The 19465-nt window shown below is 48.4% G+C and overlaps 1 protein-coding gene across 1 annotated transcript in view; it reads left to right on the forward strand.

Moving 5' to 3' along the window:
* TG (thyroglobulin) overlaps positions 1-19465 on the forward strand; it is a 244568-nt gene that overhangs the window by 71360 nt on the left and 153743 nt on the right. Inside the window, exons 27-30 of the mRNA XM_035011980.1 lie at positions 982-1173; positions 5253-5417; positions 13857-13922; positions 16018-16098. Of these exons, the coding sequence (XP_034867871.1) occupies positions 982-1173; positions 5253-5417; positions 13857-13922; positions 16018-16098 (504 nt within the window). The remainder of the gene's footprint in view (positions 1-981; positions 1174-5252; positions 5418-13856; positions 13923-16017; positions 16099-19465) is intronic.

Below are 19465 nucleotides of genomic sequence, written 5' to 3' on the forward strand. Positions count from 1 at the left end.
ATCTATCTATCTATCTATCTATCTATCTATCTATCTATCTATCTATCATCTATCTATATATATATCTCCCTGGAAAAATCTCCTCTTTTGCAAAATGATGCTCTAAAAATAACAGGGCTTATGGGAAAACTAGAGTTAGGGACAGGCGAAACCCAAACCTCACCATTTTTAGCCAGAGGACTGACAACAGCGATCACAATCCTATTTAAGATGCTAGCAGAATTTTTAAAAAGGACATACTGAATCCATCACAAAGAAATGTTATAGTCACTTGTAAAAGAGTCACAGATCTTGATGTAGGAGGGTGTTGGGAAGCGGGGAGTCAGCTGAGTTAGGCAGGGGAAAACTGCAGTTGTCTCTTTGAAGACAGAGAAGGTGGACAGTCTGGGGCCAGGGGAAGAACATGGGCCGATGAGCACTGTGTACCGTCGCGAGTTTCTTGCAGCTTGCCGCCCTCCGCTGTGTTTGTATGTGCTGCATTCACCTGTTGTTTGATGGCACAAGGCAGTGACGTGCTGGGAAAACCATACATCAACCGATGTGGCTTCAGTTTGAACCACAGAAATGCAGGCGGTGGCAGAGAGGGCTGAACCTAACTCACATGGCGGTGAAAACAAATTGAGGTCAAGTAGGCAAAGCACGTGTCACTGTGTCTGTGTATACAGTTAGAGCTCAATAAGTGTTTGCTGGCAATAATAAAAATAATAATAAATATCACCTCGCCACACACCCCCCTTTAGTCCATCAGAGGTGTGGTGGGCGTCTGTCCAGGTCTGCTGGTTTGGGGCCAGGACCCTCGGGAGCTCCATGCTCTCCATGCACGGGCGATCCAGAAGTTTCATGGTGTAGAGAGTATCTCATCTTGGACTTCACACTGCCCCTAGCCCAACCAGAGTGTCCACTGTCATATGACCAGTAAACTGTGGTCAACTCTGAAAGGTTTTCAGATCTTTAAAAAAAATTTTCTGCCTTTTCCCCCAGGCCAAGAGTTCACCACAACGAGTCAGAAGAGCTTCGAGCAAACGGGTTTCCAAAACACGCTCTCCGGAATGTACAGGCCTGTTGTGTTCCCAGCCTCAGGAGCCGATCTGACGGGGGCTCATCTCTTCTGTCTTCGGGCATGCGACCGTGATTCGTGCTGTGACGGCTTCATCCTCACCCAGGTCCAAGGAGGTAATTGATGTGACCGTGAGGACCAGGGCCCTCCAGTCCCAGGACCCGTGGTCCGACAAAGGAACCAGCAGGGTCGCCGAAGCCAGGATATGCAATGTGGGGACGGCGTGGGGAGGTGCAGGCGCGAGATAACCACTTAGCTCATGCAGCCCTGCAGGTGCTTTTTATTCTAAGAATAATTGGGAAGCTACTGAAAGTTTTAAGTGAAGGAATGACATGATCAGATTTGAATTTTGAAGCTTTGGCTTGAGGTTGCAGAAGGTAATGGGTGGGGAGTTGGAGCAGATGTGGGGTTCAGTTAACAGCTACCTCTGCAGTCCTGGTGAGTGGGGTGGCGGGGGCTGGGGTGATAGCGGTGGAGATGGAGAAAAAGGGTCAGATTCAAGGTATCCTTAGCAGGCAAAACCAGAGGACCGAAGAAGGGAAACGTGTCAAAGACCTTTCTTGATGATCCAGCTTGTTCACCTGGTTTGATAGCTTGTTTGTGTGGTGAATAATGGAAGATACCAGATGTCAGGTTTGCTGCTGGGAAAGGGGGATTTGGGAAGGTCATGAGCCCATTTACAGTGTGCCAAGTTTGCAGTGCCTTTAAGACATTCACAGGATGAGGACTAAGCTTTTGGGTACAAAGATCCAAAGCTCAGAGTGGGAGTCCAGGTGGCAGATAGAGATGCATGGATTCCTAGCATTGAGGTGGTATCAGAGTTGAGGGTCTGGGTGGGATTTCCTAGGAAGAGGGTACAAGGTAAAAAGGTAGAGGGGGGGGGGTAATCCCTAGTGAACACCTACATAATGGGGAGGACCTTCAAAGATGGAGAATTAGAGTCCAGACATCCAGGAGGAGTCCCAGGAGGGTGTACATCGTGGAAACTGTGGTGGAGAGGGTGGGAAGATAAAGGAAGATTGTCCACAGATTTGAATGCTGCTGAGAGTTCAAACAAGGTGTTTATTGAAAATGCTGAGGTTAGCTCACATTTGTCTGTGGGGCTGGATGAGAGCCTGCTGTTGGAGGGGTAGGGCAGGAGCACGGACTGGACTGAGTTGAATTCTAAAATCCCTTTTAGGTTTAATGCTCTGTGATTATATGATGTGCATTCGTGTTAGTGTTTAGATAAGCAAAAGTATATATAGAGAGATAGATAGATATTATACACACACATACACACACACGCACACACGCACATCCATATAAACACATGCATGTATGTGAAACATTGCAGATCAAATCCGCAATGTCTTCTGCCTTCTTCTCTGAGGACACGATGATTTCTCCAAATTCTCTCACCAAACCATATGGTTTTTCAAGTTGGAAGGTTGTTTTCCTTAGAATCATATATGGAAGAATTAGTTTGTTCCATGGAACAGTAAGCACACAAAATCCTTGTTTCCATGACATTTCTGGCTTGCAGCTCGCTTGCTTTTCCCTCCAAGTGGAACCTGTGATCCCTGAATTGTGTTGAGCTGAATGGCCCCCTCACCACGCCACAAGTTAAGCTCTCTTGGAGACGCACATAAAACACTGGGCAGATGTGTTTCCCAGGCTTGTCTGATGGGCAGATCTGGAGCTTTGAATCAGAAAGCTTTGGCCAGATCTGCTGAATTGAACGGGGACAGACTCCTGCTCCGTCCTTTTATCCCGGTCTGGAAAGTCATTTAACTTTCTGGTAGATTCCCCTTCCTGCTTCTGCCTCCTCCAACCTCCACTTCCTAAGTGGCTTTGTTTCCACTGATTATTGAGGACAATTCACGAGGCTCCCGTACCTACATTTCAGTGGGGTTCCGAGGGACTCAGGCGACCCCGCGGTTCCTAGGAGTGTAATGGAAGCTGGCAGGACGGGATCCGCAAAGTGACTTCGAATCTCTAGCTGGCACCTGTCTTTCAGATACACAGAGTTCTCGTTGCCTCTTTAGCATGAAAGAACAAAGCTACATGGGTTTCTCTTCCAAGGCCTGAGAGCAGAAGGAAAAATACACCCGCCTCTTATTTAATTCCATGATGCTGTTTCCTGCCTTGGGAGAGGGCAGCCACGGGGCGCAGACTTCCTCTGGGCTCTCAGGCGGGCTCTTATGCACCCTGCTACCCTGGTCCTGAGAGGCTCAGCCTGTGGGCCCCCCTGAGGCTCTCGCTGCCTGCTGGCCATTCCTCCGGTTTCAGCTGGGAAAACCTCTCTCCTTTTCTGTGCCTCTGCTTCCTCATCTATGAAATGAAGTGGTCTAATCAGGTCAGGGATTCTAGAATCCAGCTGTGCACCAGAATCATCTGTGGTGCTGTTGACAAATGCCGATTCCCAAATGTCACCACCTCCCACCCCTACGACCTATCGAGTCAGAAACTCTGTGGTTCGTGCTGAGGAACGAGCATTTTCAAAGCTCCCCCTGTGTTGTTGATAGAATCAGTCCGAGGCCCTGTTTTGAGAACCAGCAGTCAGAGGAACTGTAAGGTGATTTTTTACACAGAGATGCTGCTGATGATTTCTTATCCCCTGCAGGTTAAAAGTGGTCAGTGGGAGGGAGAAGGACAAGACGTCAGATTCATAAGCCAGACATCTGAGTCATCTACTTTGGGGAAATTTTGGTGAGGGATGAGTTTGAAACTCTTATCTGGATTTGGGCATAAATTAGGATAAGGGAGGGAATGGGGTTATGGGGTGACAGATTTCCTATTTTTTTCAGGAGAATCTGAACAACCATACTACCTAATGGGATTACTTATTGAAATGACGTATAAATTATCTAATTTCTACATCTCAGTAAATTTGGGCAATTAACTTATATGAGACTCGGTTTCCTCACGAGTAAAACGGAAATAATAATGTCGGCAAGAATTGAGGGGATTAACATATTTAAGGCACTTACCACCATAGTGACTGGCACAGTACAGACATTTGAAGCTTTTGAGTTGCCTACCTTACCTCACTAAAACCGCTGTCGTTCTGCATGGAGCACTGGGTGTTAAACGCAAACAATGGATCGTGGATCACTACATCAAAAACTAATGATGTACTGTATGGGGACTAACATCACATAATAAAAAAACAAACCCCACTGTCAAACACACTTAGCTCGGGATAGGTCTTCCTGAACCTAAATAAAGTCATAACTTCATTGAAGCATTTTAAAAATTAGGACACATATTCAAAATTAAGACAGGGGCGCCTGGGTGGCTCAGTGGGTTAAGCCACCAACTCTTGGTTTTGGCTCAGGTCATGATCTCAGGGTCCTGAGATCGAGTCCCACGACAGGCTCTGCGCTGAGCGGGAGTCTGCTGGAGATTCTGTCCCTCCCCTTCTGCCCCCTCTTCCCTGAGCTCGCTTGCTCACTCTCTCTCAAATAAATAAATCTTTTTAAAAAATCAGGCTCTATAAAAATTAGTCTAATAAAAAAGTAGACAAAATAGTCTAGTGCCTCCCCTAGTTATAGATCTCTCTCTGCATATCCCAGACATGGGGGGCACACGGCCTATGCTTGAATGCATCCAGAGACAAGGAGTTCACTTCCTAACAGGCAAGTGCTATTGGTGCATGGTTTTTCCTAGTTCCTTACTTGGAATCGGAGTACTCCTTTCTGAGTCCCTTCAAAGTTGACATGTTCGTGCACGTGTGTGTGTGTGTGTGTGTGTGAGAGAGAGAGAGAGAGAGAGAGAGAGAGAGAGAGAAAGAGAAGAGAGACAGAAGCTTCTGTTTATTTGCTTGAAACCTCAAAAAGATCCCTCTGTGGAGTAGGGGGTAGAGAATGAGGACAGAGGACTCTGACACTAAGACCCCCAGTGGTATTGAAGACATCGTTGCTACTGACCCATGAAGAAGGGCTCTAATGGAGGAGGAAAGGTTCAGCAGGGCCGGCATGGGGGTGGCCCTCCCTTTGGGAATTTGCCACTATGACAAGTGCAGAACTATCAGGGAAGAGGAACACAATTGAAAACCAGGCTGCTGCGTTCCAGTGTCCATCCCTGTGTGCCTCCCAAGGCATCATTACCTGTCCCCATCCTCCAAGCCTCTCAGGGCACAGACATGAGTCCCTAAAAGGGCCCTCCTTGTTCTTCATCACATCAACCTCTCCTCTCTCTCATGACTCTGCAGGTCCCATCATCTGTGGGTTGCTGAGCTCCCCCGACGTCCTGCTTTGCAATGTCAAGGACTGGAGGGACCCCGCTAAAGCCCAGGCTAATGCCACATGTCCTGGTGTGACGTACGACCGGGGGAGCCGCCAGGTGACGTTGCGTCTGGGAGGCCAGGAGTTCCAGAGTAAGTCTCTGCCTTCTGCCTGACTTCTTTCAAAATGCATTTTCCTCACCAGCAAGGTCTGACATTCCTCTCCTAGGAGCCCTCTCTGTACCCTAAGAGAGTTACAATTCTGAAAAGAAATGGTACCAAAGATGTACATAAAACCCAACCAGAGCATCTCAGCAGCTCTCCCAAGGCTGCCGGTTGGCTGGAGGGAGGCCGGCTCAGCTGGGCAGCATCGCTGTGGCAGGTGGTCCCAACTACACAGCCCCTGCTGATTACAGGCAGTACAAGGGGCTCTGCGCCCCACCGCATGGGCTCCGTTGACAGAAATAACCATTCAGCTTGCTCCATCCTCCTCTTTCAGAAGTTCTTCCAGCATTCTCCACAAACTTATAAGCATTAAATCTAGAAGTTACTCTGAGATCATCTGCCCACCCCCTCATTTTACAGGGATGGGCATTAGCCTCTGAGACCCATGGTGAGCAGTCAGATCTCCTCTCTGCCTACCCCCGCCCTGTCCCCTCAGCAGGTCTCCATCAGGGAAGACCTCTGAGCTGAGGACTGACCACACTGGCATGACTCCTTGTGGTCAGGACTGTCGGGCTCAGGATCCCCAGAAGCTCATTAGAAATACGGATTCTCGGGTCCCACCCCAGACCCGCAGGGTGGCCCCAGGAATCTGTTCGAACAAGCTGTCTGGAGAATGCTATGCCTGCTGAGTTTGAGAAGTTTGCGAAGCACTGACTAGGTGACCTGGCAGTTTCCTTCCAACCTGAAGAGTCAGAGTTTATGGTGAGAACCGGACTCGGGATCACTCACTCCCGGTTCCTCCGTGAGGCTGGCCGAAGCCCGGCTTCATCCTGCCTCCTCTCTGTTTTTCTGCCAGCACGGAGTTCCACCTCACCCTCTGAGCTGGGAGGGCTGAAAGCAGTACAGATGTCAGCCCAGACAGGGCAGGGAAGGGGACTAAGGGGGGATAGGGTGTCAAAGAGCCCTTGGAGGCTTCCTGTCTTTAGGAGACGTTGGTCCTTCAAGAGTTGGCAGCCACTATCTCCTGCCTCTAGAAGTTTGCAAGACCTACTTCTCAGTGTAAGGCAGCTCTCGGCCACCAGAACCCCGGGGCTCACTCGCATACCCCCAACATAGTGCCTGGAGGGAGAGGAACTGCTTTCAGTTCTCCCCATTTTACAGCTGAAGAAACCAAGGTACACTGAAAATGAAGTCTTGTTAAGGGCTCCGAGCTTCCAAGGAGAAGGACTGGGACCCGAAACCAGGCAATAGGGCTCCAGAGCTGATATTCTTACCTGCTCCTCTCTGCAGGCACTTACAGATAATATGTCTGTTTGAGAGGAACTCTGTAGGGGGCCTGACACATAGTATTAATGTTAGATAATATTATTATCATATTTTGACTTTGTCATAATCTTTTGTTTTTTTAAGAACTGGACCCGTGTCTTAATAATTTCTGGATTCACACCATCCAGCCTAAAACCTGGCATAGAGAATGTATATAATATCTGTGGAATGAATTTTTACCAAAGCCTGGACAAAAAATGTTGCCTAATTATGTGGAATTCCATGAAGCTTAGTGTTTTTGGGGGGTAAATAAAATCAAATCACTTATTTACATGATGAATAGTAAACATATGGTATCCATTATTCTGAGAGGTAGCCCTGGGTAAAAACAAGCATTTGCAAAAGACGTATGATATATTCATGGGCAATAAATCCAGAGTGAATTGCTTCACATGGAGCATGTGCTTGGTATGTGCCCCAAAATAAAGAATGTGTCCTTGTCTGGCCTCCCTGAGAAGGAGTGATTACCAAATGACTTTTGAAGTTTTGGGTTGTTTTTCTTCCAATACCCTGTGTATATGTGTATATTTTAGGGTATGGACAAAGCTTTAAGAAAGGTACCCTTTGATGGGTATTTCAGGCACTCCAAAGTATATCCGTGGTGTTCCAAATTGGGGGTTGCCTTATACACAGACTGACCAGGAGGCCCTTTCCAACTGGGAACAATAGGGCACAAATGTTCTCTGCCACAGTAATAGGTCACTCTTCAAGTACAATGAGTCCCTGGGAAAAGAAATGTGGTTTAAATTCTTACTAAAATGTGAACAGCCAATAGACTCCCTTTTCTAACAATAGATATTGATAGAGGGAAAGAGGAGTGAGGATCCCATGGATCTAGACAGCCGCAGGGATGCCACAAAATGGATTGAAAGCACGTGGGAAGGATCTAAGGACAATAATGATGAACTCTGTCTGTCACAGCCTCTGCCTTCCCATTTAGCCATTGATTAGATGCTCATTAAAATACGGACTCTGGAATCAGACCCCAGAGTTCAAATTCCAGTGTGAATGCTTACTCCTTTATGAACTTTCTGGGCCTTGGCCTTCCCAGTTATAAAATGTAGATAATGATGACTTTGGATCCTTGGGAGGTTGGAAGGATTGAAGGAGGAATGTGTGGTGAAACATTGGGAGTGATGCTGGGAGCAAGGTGGGGACTCCGTAGATGCTAGAGATTATGGAGCAGTGGCCTGCATTGAAAATCCTGGAGATGATTTCTTCTTTTCTCCTCCAGCTCTGTGGCCTTGCCCAAAGCACTTCACCTCTTTGAGCTTCAGGGTCTCCATCTGTAAAATGGGGGCACACTTTTTTACATATTAGAGAATGAAGTGCTAACATGCTCTATGGGCTGTAGTTTAAGGCATGGTTTCTGAACCTCAAGTCCCTGATCCCCTGACAGCACATCCCACAGAGGCACCCTGTAGGACTTCTAGTCTGGACATCCCCTTTCATTGATCAGCTCACCGGCACTCTGAGAGTCTGGTCCAACAAGTGGCCTGGCTAATGGAGAATTAGCATTTATGTACAAAGTGTAAGTGAATTGATTCCCATTTGTAAGTAATTGCAATTTAACAGAATACACTAAATTCAAACAGGAAGCACATCAGTATCCATTTTGCATTTTACAAAACACTTTCACCCCCTTGGGCTCACCGATCCTTTTGATACTTAAGTGAGGGAGCTGGTTACATCACAGTTTTACCCAGGAGAGTGCAGTTCCAAGCTGTGATGTGTCATACTTAAAGAAACTGTCTTTGCATGAAGTGCAATAGCTGGGACCTAAACCTTAGACTTTGGAGACCAGGACTGTCAATTGAAGCTCTCCCCCACCCCACCCCGTGGTGCCACTTGCTTGTATAACTTGTGTTGTCCCAGCAAATTAAGGAGTCCAGTAATGGACATCCATCTGGGCTCACTTTGCTCCAGACATTGGGTCATTAATGTCAGCGACTTACACGTTCTACTTCAAGGATTTTCAAGGGCTCTGGGGAGAAGGGGACAAAAGGCCCTGGGAAAGCGGGAAGGTCAGGGGTGAGTTGTGGAGGTGGTCTGGGTGGGCATGAACAGCCTTAGAGGAGGGAGTTGTTGGGCTCACTTGTCCGTCACTTGTCCTGAGAGCTTGCTGAGTGTGGGCACCAGGCCAAGAACTGAGGTACAGACAGGGAGGAGTGGTCTCTGTGTTGGAAGGAGCTCGAAGGTTAGCTGGGGTGACAGGAAGATTATTGACGTACAGTGGGCCCTGTTTGCCCATCTTAGTGGACTGACGAAGGTTCATAGAACTCAGAATTCTCTTTTTGTGCATTTTTCCTTGTTTGTTAAGCCAACCAAATATCAGTTCAGAACAAAAAAATACACCCACAAACAAACAACCCTACAAATCCCCCAGGGGCCATTTTATCCCATACAAAGACCCAGGGCTTTTCTTGGTTGTGAGGTTTCTCTTTCCCATCATCAGATTTCTGTTTAAATATTACTCTCAAGAGAGGAATCCACCCAGAGTCTGCGTCTCCCAAATTGCCAATGGGCATCTCTGGATGTTTCAACTATTTAGTGCTGGCTGGATCCATCTTTCCATTTCTAAGGGAAAAGGCTTAGAAAGCTCTGGAACTGCTTATGTCTTCTTTCTCATAATGTCTTGAAGTGCAAATGAATGAAAAATAGGCAGATTAAATGTCCCTTACTGCCCATAGGGACTTAACATTTGACAGGAAAAACAGGCCTTGGTGGAACACTCCTGGGTTTATTCTGAATCCCAAAGGCTTCATGCTTCAGGCAATGGTGAGGCTCAGGCTGATGGCTGGCGTCCTCTTCATAGGAGTCTGTTTTGTATCAATGCTTGCCATCGTCTTGGGGTGCTGGGAGCTAGGTGGAGAAACTTACAATGCCTCTGGGATGCTCACTGTCTCCAAATGCATTTGGAGTAGACGTCTGATGGGCAGCTACAAATAGGATGACCCTATTATAGTTATGTATAATAGCTGTCATGTGCTCTGCACTAAGCAGAACCTGAGACAAGGATTCAGGAATGTAGTTTATTAGGAAGGCAAGGAATAGAAGGTGGACTCTGAAACCCGGGCTTTCTAGTTTGGGATGCTGCCCACTCCCAGGCTGTAGATTCAAACTAACCATCCTAGACACAGCGCATGACCTCTGCAGAAGTGTCCTGAAGTAAGTTAATACCACGCGACACCCACCAACCTTCAGGAATCCGGCTCTGTGCCAAACCCCAAAACTTCTAAATGTGTATGTATTCCTGCTGCCTTGATTATGGAGAGAGAGGTAATGAGTCAGAGCGTGGAGGCCTGTTTGGGTCACAGGGATGTTCTAACTCAGCTGTCATGGAAGGAATGGCACAAATGTCTGGATAGTCAAAACGTTTTACCTTAAAATATTGCTCAGCAGGGAAGAGGCGGAATCATGTTTGCTTCTGTTCTATGCGCCTCCTCACCATCGACAATGTTGAGCTGGGGAAGTTTTGGGGAATGGAGGGACGCTTTGGGGGTCTACATTAGGAAAGCTGATATGGTGGCCAGCCTTCCTGTGCTTAGGAAGGTAATGCTCTGTGTTTGCTTGGCGGGCCCCGAGTATCGTTGATTACTCTGTTTTCCTCATTCATTCCTCCTTGCACTCATTAATGTGCTGAACACCAGTTCTGCAGCAGGGATTGTCAGCTGTTGGTGATATAAAGAGGCATAAGTCCCCATTCCTGAAGTCTGAAAGCTCTAGTACATTCAATGGACAGTTACAGTCAAGTATGAGATTAAAGACAGAGGTGCTTGTTGAGTGTGTTGTGCAAATCTAGAGGAAGGGCATAGAACCCAGCCAGAGGGTTCATGGGGGCCTTTTAGAAGGAGGTGACGCCAGTGCTGATTCTTAAAGAATGAATAGAGAGGTTAACCAAGTGAAAGGGGATGAGAGTTCTCGAGTGCAGTGATGCAGAAGGCTGGAAGCATGCATTAGGTGGAAGTGGAAAGATGGGCCCCTTGGAGACAGCACGTAGCTGTTCACACTGCCAAGAACCAGATCCCAGGGAAGTGAATTCCGAAATGTGCAGTAACTGTTGCAGGACTGGAGGGAGGATCGCCTTTGGGGAGGATACCCTGGTGCTGTGTGGCTGGGGAGGTGGGAGGGAGTCAAGGGAACCAGGGAAAGTCTGTGATGAGGCCTGAGCCAAGACGGAGGGTCCCGCGGCGGGGCCAGATTTGAGACCAGTTTGGGGGAACAGCCTGGTTGGATGTAGAGGTTGATGCAGGGGAGGAGGATGGCTCTGAGAGAGTGACCAGGAAGGAAAGGGTGCCCTTGACTGACTTGGAAAGTAGGAGGAGGTGAGTGTGGATGTAGAAATGGGGTGGGGGGTGGGAAAGACAAGAGAGAGGGTGATGCCATGCCCTTCACTCCCGTGGCCTCTGTGCACACCTATGGAGACCTGGCAATTGGATCAGTAGTTAAAACCCCCAGGGCATTATCACTTTGTCTGTGGTAATTTACAAGCATCTACACGTCAGTCTGTAGATGTTGGTCAGGTGGCTTTCTGGATTTACCAAGTGCTCAACTTTTTGTGTGCTGAATTTAACTGAATTCCACTGGATTGAATGGTGTTGAAATGGGCCAAAACCAAGGATGAGGTTAAGACTAACCATATTTTCCAGGCCAGAAGCCACAGGGCTCTATTGTCTCAAGATGACAAAAAGTGAGTAAGAAGATCCCATTCTCACCACAGTTCAGTGCATTCTGGCCCCAAAATAGAGCGTGAGACCTTGTGCACCTATGTGGAGTACCTGTTCTTCTCTGGGTGATGGAGGGCACCTATAATTGTCCTTGCCACTCAGTGAAAAGCAGGACACGTCTACCATACCACATCAAGATGTTCTGGACAACATGAGAGGCTCACCCAAGTCAGAAATAGGAACTGCTGAGTGATGAAGAAATCCTTGAGGGATTATTGCTCTTGAGAAGGGGCAGCGATGGAGATGTGGACTAATACTTATTGAGGGTCCATGATCTAAATGCTCAGTAGTATCCCATGGTAAACTACTTTGTAAAGTGGTCCTCGGTTTCAGTCTTAGATTTGAGAGCAATAAAGCGCCCTAGAATTAAGATGTTGTTTCTCCTACTTCTACAGGATAAAAAAAGAATCCTAATGCATAGCCTAAAATATTTGGAAAATTTTACTTTATTTATTTATTGTATTTACATCTATGTTACCAAAAGTATATCTATATCTATCTATCTACATCTATCTATCTATCTATCTATCTATCTATCTATCTATCTATCTATCTATCTATCCCTCCATCCTTTTGAAGAGTCAGTATACCAATTAGATTTGGGTGTAAAAATATTTAAGAAACAGATTCTCTAATTTCCTTTGGGGCAAGGTCCAAAGTCCCCTCGCCTGCCCTTCATCATAAGCAAATGTGATCAAGAAAGATGACAGAAGCAGAGCAGATTGAGCAGATGGCTCCCTGCTCTGTGTTGGTGTCGGAAAGTCTATGGTGGGCTCCTCTGTAGGGTGTACAATGAGTTTCAAATTTTCAGAGATCCAACTCTAGATCTCCCAGACATCATAGGTTTCAATTTCCCCAAATTTTTACAAGTGGCATCCACCCTCTGAGGAGGGCAAGAAGAGAATAATGAGTAGGTTTTTTAAGGAAACGTGTAATCCCAACATTGGGCAGTGTGAGACGTTCTAGAATTGTTGTTTATTCCCATTTTAGAAGTAAAACCAAATGGAAGTGCAACTCAATATTTTTGGCTCACCCCCTGTCATAGAGCATGGTCATTCTTGTAAGGGGGGCGGCTCATGACTTTAATAGCTGCGTTTTCCAAATCTTTCACTGTTTAATTAAACCTTTTTAAACCTCCTTAAACACCTCTCTAAACGCAAGAAGCTTTACAGATATTTGCCATTTTGGATGGACAGAATTCTAAAATATGTTATCCTCTCTTTAGCGTGGTGATTAAGAGCATGGGATATAGAGCGAAGCAAGTGGGATTTGAATTCTGGCATTAGCCTCTCTGGATTTTGATCTGCACCTGGAAATTAGGGACAAAAACACCTACCTATGAGGTTTAAATGAAGCAATATCTGGAAGGTGTTCATCATAGTGTTGGGCCAATGGTAATGACTTAATAATAATCGACTATAGTAATACATGGTTCTTGGGGCGCCTGGGTGGCTCAGTTGGTTAAGTGTCTGCCTTCGGCCCAGGTCCTGATCCCAGGGTCCTGGGATCAAGCCCTGCATCGGGCTCCCTGCTCCGCGGGAAGCCTGCTTCTCTCTCTCCCACCCCTCCTGCTTGTGTTCCCTCTTTCAATATGTCTCTCTCTGTCAAATAAATAAATAAAATCTTAAAAAATAATAATACATGGTTCTTAATGATAATTAACACAATGTGGTTACTTCTTGAGTTCTCAGGTTGTGAACCATGTGTTTCCTGCCATGTGTGGGGTCATTTGCCTCCAGAATCTGTGCTTTCTGAGCTCTTTTCCCAGGCTTTCATAGCGCAGGGGGATTGGCAGGATCTTAGGGCTGCGCAGAGGCAAGAGAGCAAACACAACCATCAAGGCAAAGCTAATTTCATCTGGATGATTCCGGAGAAGTGTAGTATGGCAGAAAGGAAAACTGAATAATATTAGTAATGAATCTAATAATGGCAGCTACCCATCATAGGGTGCTTATCAAATGTTGAGGGCTACAGAAGACGGTTTACCCCATTTCCACCCTCACAATTACCATCCCCATTTGCCCACAAAGCAAGAGTCTCAGAGGGCTTACTTGGACAATTAACACAGCACCCGAGTCTCTATGGGCTTGGTTCTCTTTCGGCCAATCCCCAGTTCCTTCAGTGACTCTCTCACGGTTTCCGGGCCCCTCCCCGTGATAATCTCTTGGGTGCCCCACGTGAGACACCCAGGGCCTGACCAGCTCTGGTTTTGTACCAGGGAACTGGAAGATAGCTCCATGATGCTCTCTTTTTGGGGCATGCACCTTGATAGGAAACAGAGTTCTCAGGTCGGGAGGGGGCCCGTGTGGGAGAGGTGGGTCAGCGTGAGAATAAGCACACTCAAGCTCATGAAAATAAACATCTGTCTTTGCAGTTCTAGCAGCCGTGGAAGGAACTCTGGACACCGTTACCAGCTTCCAGCAGGTTTATCTCTGGAAAGGTGAGCTGTGGTGCCGAGGGAGTGAGCGGGACACGGATTACACCAGACTTTCTGGCCCCACCTCTCGTTCATGGGGGCACCCTGCTCTGCAGAGAGAAAACAGTAGAGATTTGCTTTCCAAATGAGTGCTCTGTGTGGCATAGAAGGGCCTGATTCTCATCAGATAAGATGCCAAACCCTAGAAGAAACATGAAAAGTGTAGAAGCCCCAGGGCGCCTGGGTGGCTCAGTTGGTTAAGCGACTGCCTTCGGCTCAGGTCATGATCCTGGAGTCCGTGGATCGAGTCCCGCATCGGGCTCCCTGCTCGGCGGGGAGTCTGCTTCTCCCTCTGACCCTCCCCCCTCTCATGCTCTCTCTCTCTATCTCATTCTCTCTCTCAAATAAATAAATAAAATCTTAAAAAAAAAAAAAAAGAAAGAAAAGAAAAGTGTAGAAGCCCCAGAAAGGAAGGGGGAAGGAAGCATGGCTTCCTGTGAGATCAGGTTTGCTGACCCCGAGCTGTCCTTGTTACGGGGAGGGAGCTCTGAGGCCGCTGCTGGCCAGGGAGACATTTCTCCAGGAGACTCGGCCACAGGGCTCGCTCCCCCTGAGGTCAGGGTGAGGGGACGTGTTCCCCCATGGTGGTGACATGTCCCCTGCTTAGAGGTAGTGCCCCTGCGTGTGCGTGGGGCAGGCTGGGGCTCCAGATAAAACCCACATTCAGCGTCTCCTTTCTGCTTTGTTTGTCCTCCTCTGAATTTGCTGAGCATTGACCAAGTGCCTACTCAGAGTGGGGACCGTGCAAGGCATTTAGGATGAGTCTGAATAGGATGGGATGAGAGAGATGGGCGAGGCACAGCCTTCACCTGTAGGGAGTTCCAGCCTCAGGAGGCAGCAGGTACAGCAGACCCATAAAAGCCCTGGCCATGGGGCTAGTGGGAGGATGGGGACAGATCCTGCCCCACATCACTTCCCTTCTCTTCCCGGGATCCCTCCTCACCTTTGTTGGGTGCCCATAGAGACAGGACTGGTGACCTGTTTCTGTGCCTGTGAAGGGAGATAGTGGGAAGGAGCACAGAGTGTGGGGTGGAGTCACTGGGTGTGATTTCTGGTTGCATTACTCACCGCCTTGCGGCCTCGTGCACATCAGTTATACCCTCCCAGCCCTGTCTCCTCACGGGCAGCATGACAATAAGAGCGCTTGCCCGCACACAGCTGCATGAACTCGGGCAAGGGGGCGCAGTGCCTAGTGCATCCTGGCTGCTAACTCATGCTGGTGGAGGCGAGGATGGATGGAGAGCATGAGGAAGAAGGAGGAAGAAAAGGAGGGACAGGAGAAAAAGAAAAGGAGGGTGCCCACCATATTCTCATTTTAAAGTGATTTAATGAGATTATACACTTCTTTTCTCATTTGGCCTCCTTATAAGGTAGCTATATAAGGGGAATGCATTTTATTCATTTTGCAGACAAGAACAACCAGGCATGGAGAGGTTCGGTGAAATGCCCCCTGGGTTCCTGGGGTGGGACCCAGACTCTGGCTCCAAGTTCATTGCTTCCTAGTTATCAAACATTTCTGACAAATAAGCTGCTAGCTGGTGAAGAATTAGGATATTTGCCGCCCTGAGCAGAAGCACCCAAAAGCTTGTCTGATGCCCTGTTCTCCCCATAGGCTCACTCTGTTTTCATGGAAGACAAGTTCCTAACTTGAGATTTTATTTAATTTTTTCAAATTTTAATTCATCTACTTTCTACCTGTATATTCTGGGATAAGTTACTTCATCTTTACACATCTCTGTTTTCTCAAGATTAAATGACAATCTCACTCCTTACCTTCACAGAGCGTTGTAAAGACCAATGTTTATGAATTCATTTTGTTAGTTTTGCGATGAGTCATTTCAATACCAAGGACAATAATGATTCTGTTAATGAGAGGTTGACTGATGTTTCATCAAAGGCCAAAGGTCTCTGCTACTGGATTTGTTCCAGATCCTGTCTTGGGCACCTGGATATGGACTGTGAGGATTTCCCACATTGCCATTTTGTTGACAAGAGGAGTACCTCCCTTTTCCCACCCCAACAGAACAACAACAATCTTTTTTTTTTTTTTCCTTCCTAGATTCTGACATGGGGTCCCGGTCTGAGTCTCTGGGATGTAGAAGAGACATGGAACCCAGGCCAGACTCTCCAACGGAAACAGGTACCAACCCCAAACCTTTTTCTATACTTGGGTGCCTGGCTGTGGAGATAAGAGGGTGATGCCAAGCGTCTGATCTGAGCAGGGCCCCATTAGCATCCCTGCATGCTGCAGCCAGGGCCTTCCCTCTCAGCTCTTAACCCAGTTATTCACTTCACAAATGCGGACAGCTCCTCAGAGGGGAGACTGGCACAGAATGTAAAGTGAAATCATGGCAGAATCATCATTGCTCCTGGAAAAGAAAATGACCATAACAACAAAACCCAGCAAGAACTATTCAAGAGCAAGCTTCCGCTGACTGTGGTCAGAGAGTGTAAACGAAATGTACAGATTCTGGAATTGTTTCGTGAATGAGATTTCTAGAGAGTCTTTTGAGAAAGGGTCATTTTACTCTGTGGAGTAATCCATACATTATGGGTGTATGTAATCCATACATTAATAGGGACAGAATGTATGTGCTGAGACACTCTATTCCTAGCATCTGCAATTGTGATTTCTTAGGTGGGGCTACACCTCAGGGTGGGAGCAGGGAGGAGCGGGGAGAGGGAGAGGAAGGAGGAGGAGGAGGAGCAGGGGAGGGGAGGGGTGGGGAGGGTTGGGTAGGGTGGAGTAGGCAGGCGAAGGGAGAGGGGAGCACAGGGGAGACAGCGTGGCACCATGGGAGGAACACCACATTGCAAAGCAGATAGATTAGGGCTTGAGCCACCTTTTTTTGCTACTTACACTAACTGCACAACTGTGGGTACTTTGCTCACCTTCTAAGAGCCTTGGTTCATCATGTGTAGAATGTACCTCGCTTTCCACAATCCAATTATAGTACATGCTGGGTAAGACACCTGGTACATTGCCTGGTACTTAACAGATGCCACCCAAATCGTAGCTTCTCATTCCCAGGGCTTCTGTCCAGCTCAAATGACATAAGGCACAAAACCCACCCCAAATGGGGCTCATACCATAGTAGTTTGGCTGGCTGAGTTCATTCTGCATTCGTAGAGTTGCAGGACCCGAGGGCTGTGCCCTGGTTTAGAGTACAGATTCTCAGGCCAGGAGAACAGGCTCTAAACCCCAGCTCTGACCCCTCTGCCTGTGCAACCCTGAGTCACCTTCCCTGAGCCTCAGTTTCTCCCTCAGTAAAGGAGAGAGAGAGAAAGAGCAGTCCCCAGGAGCCGGGGCAATTGTGGGGATTAGAGTAGGGAATGCTGAAAATTACAGTGGCACCGAGCAGGTGCTCAGAAATGGGTGGCTGTTATTCTGTGGTGGCCGTGGCATTGGTGGTGATGATCCTAGCACTGAGCCTGGCTCATGGCAAGCCTTCTGTAAAGTTCTGTCCCCAGTCCTCTCTCCTCCCGCATTGCGTGTCAGTCAGCAGGTCCCCGTTTGGCATGGAAACTAGGGTCAGAGTACATAATCCTGTCCAGTGCTCTTCACGGTGGTGTCTTCTGCACCTTCGGAGGCCTTCCAGTGGAAGTGTCAATTTTGCCAGCAGGGTGGTGGGAGTGGGTGGGTGGGCGCCTGCGCAGGAGGCTGCCCCTCCTTGCTCTCATAAGCAAGCACGCGGCTGGGTTCCTTCTGCACGATGACCTGGATGGACCCTTACCTTTCTGATCTTTGCCCAAGCAAATTGGCAGCTTTGTTTTGCCTTGGGAGCCTCCTGAACACATGGCTGGCGTTCAAGTTAATCTGCTGCCAGCCTTCATTTTTCTGCTGAAGCAAGGGTGAGTTCAACACTCACCTGGGAGGGGAGCAGAAGAGAGCAAGCCCCCTTCTTGAGCCTCCGGGTGGCAGGGCCTCCATCTGGTGCTTCATAGGCATCATCTTGCAAAGGTTAGGGCAACTCTGCTGACTAGTGTCATTGTTCCCACTTTTTCAGTGAGACGCACGAGGTCTCTAGTGCTTCCGTATCACCCGGTTAAGCGAGTCCAGCACTGACTGAGCAGCGCCAGGACTCAAGCTGTGGTCAGCTGCCTCCGAAGCCTGGGTTCTTCTGAACACCAGCCATTCCCTGGCACAGTGTGGGCTCCAGAGCTGAGTCCTAGTGGCCCCGGCTGACGGAGCAGACGGGTTTTGTTTGATTTGCGGAGCAGACTTCTTCTTCTTCTTTTTTTTTTTAAACTGAGCCAATATTTTTTAACTTGGGAGATTTTATATAAAAATTGAGATTTCAAGCTTCTCTAGAGAAAAACAGAGGAAAAGCTTTGGCAAAACTGGCTTCACATTTCTGCCTGGCGACCGTCCTCTGAGCTGAGTTGTGCTGCCCTTGCCGTCAGGGACCAGCTCGCCCATTGGCCCCAGTCCCTGCCTAGCACCAGGCACCCCTGCCGGCCTGCCTCCCCTGGGGCACTTGTGTTTGGGGCTCCCCCACCTTAGCAGGGGCGGGGGGAGCAGGGGCGGGGGGAGCAGACAGCTCACGGCAAGGTACAGGTGAATGAATTCTGTACAATCCATCATTATACCCTGCGTCGGTCCACATCTACGGAACCATCACACGACTCTCACAGGAAGGACCCCCCCCCACTCCTCCCACCAGAAGGGGAGCTGGCCCCCCCCCCGCCCAAGACCTTGGAAGGAATCAGGGTGAATGGACCCAGCTCTGCTCGGTTTTCCCTTTCTTGGCTGATTACATTCCTGGGCTGAGGAAGATAACACCCCTGCAGGAGAGACCCCTTTGATCCACTCCTGTAACGCTGGCTGGGCCCAGGCCCACTTCCCTGCCTTGTTTACCTGGCCTGTGCTCTTCGGTGTCCCCCAGAACGGCCTCCCCAGTTCAGAGTACAGTGAGGATTGTCCCCTTTCCGCTGCAGGTCACTTCAATTAGCCTGAGTGTTTGAGACACACACAGGGAAGCCCGCAAGAACAGCCTCCTATCTGGCAAGGCCGGTATCAGCCTCCTTGCGTTCAGGGGGAGGGCAAAGTTTGGAGAGAACAAGAGGAAGATGAAGTCTTCCTAATATGGCACGTAAACCAAACAAACTGAGTGGCTACGTGTTCATTCTCTCATCCACCAGACAGACCGTTTTTGAGCACAAACGCTGTGCCCTTGGACATTGGCAGACTAGCGAGAATTCCCAGATGCCGGCCGCTGCGTGGATAACACGGCAATGGCTCTAAGGGGCAGGTGTCAGGTGTGGTGAGGATGCAGGGCCGGAGGATGCTGGGTGCCCCAAAGGAGGCAGAAAGGCTTCACAGAGGAGCCTGGAAGGATCTGCAGCCATTTCCAGGGAACACGAGGGAGGTGTTCCAGGCAAGAGGAATGGCATGTGCAAAGTCTCCAAGGACAGAGTGGGATTGAAGGAACTTCAAGTTTGCCTTTAGGTCTCTGTGTCCTTCCCTTCCCTTCCCTTCCCTTCCCTTCCCTTCCCTTCCCTTCCCT

The sequence above is a fragment of the Mirounga leonina genome, unplaced genomic scaffold (assembly GCF_011800145.1).
Source record: "Mirounga leonina isolate KUSES-001 unplaced genomic scaffold, KU_Mleo_1.0 Mir_165, whole genome shotgun sequence".
NCBI lineage: Eukaryota > Metazoa > Chordata > Mammalia > Carnivora > Phocidae > Mirounga > Mirounga leonina.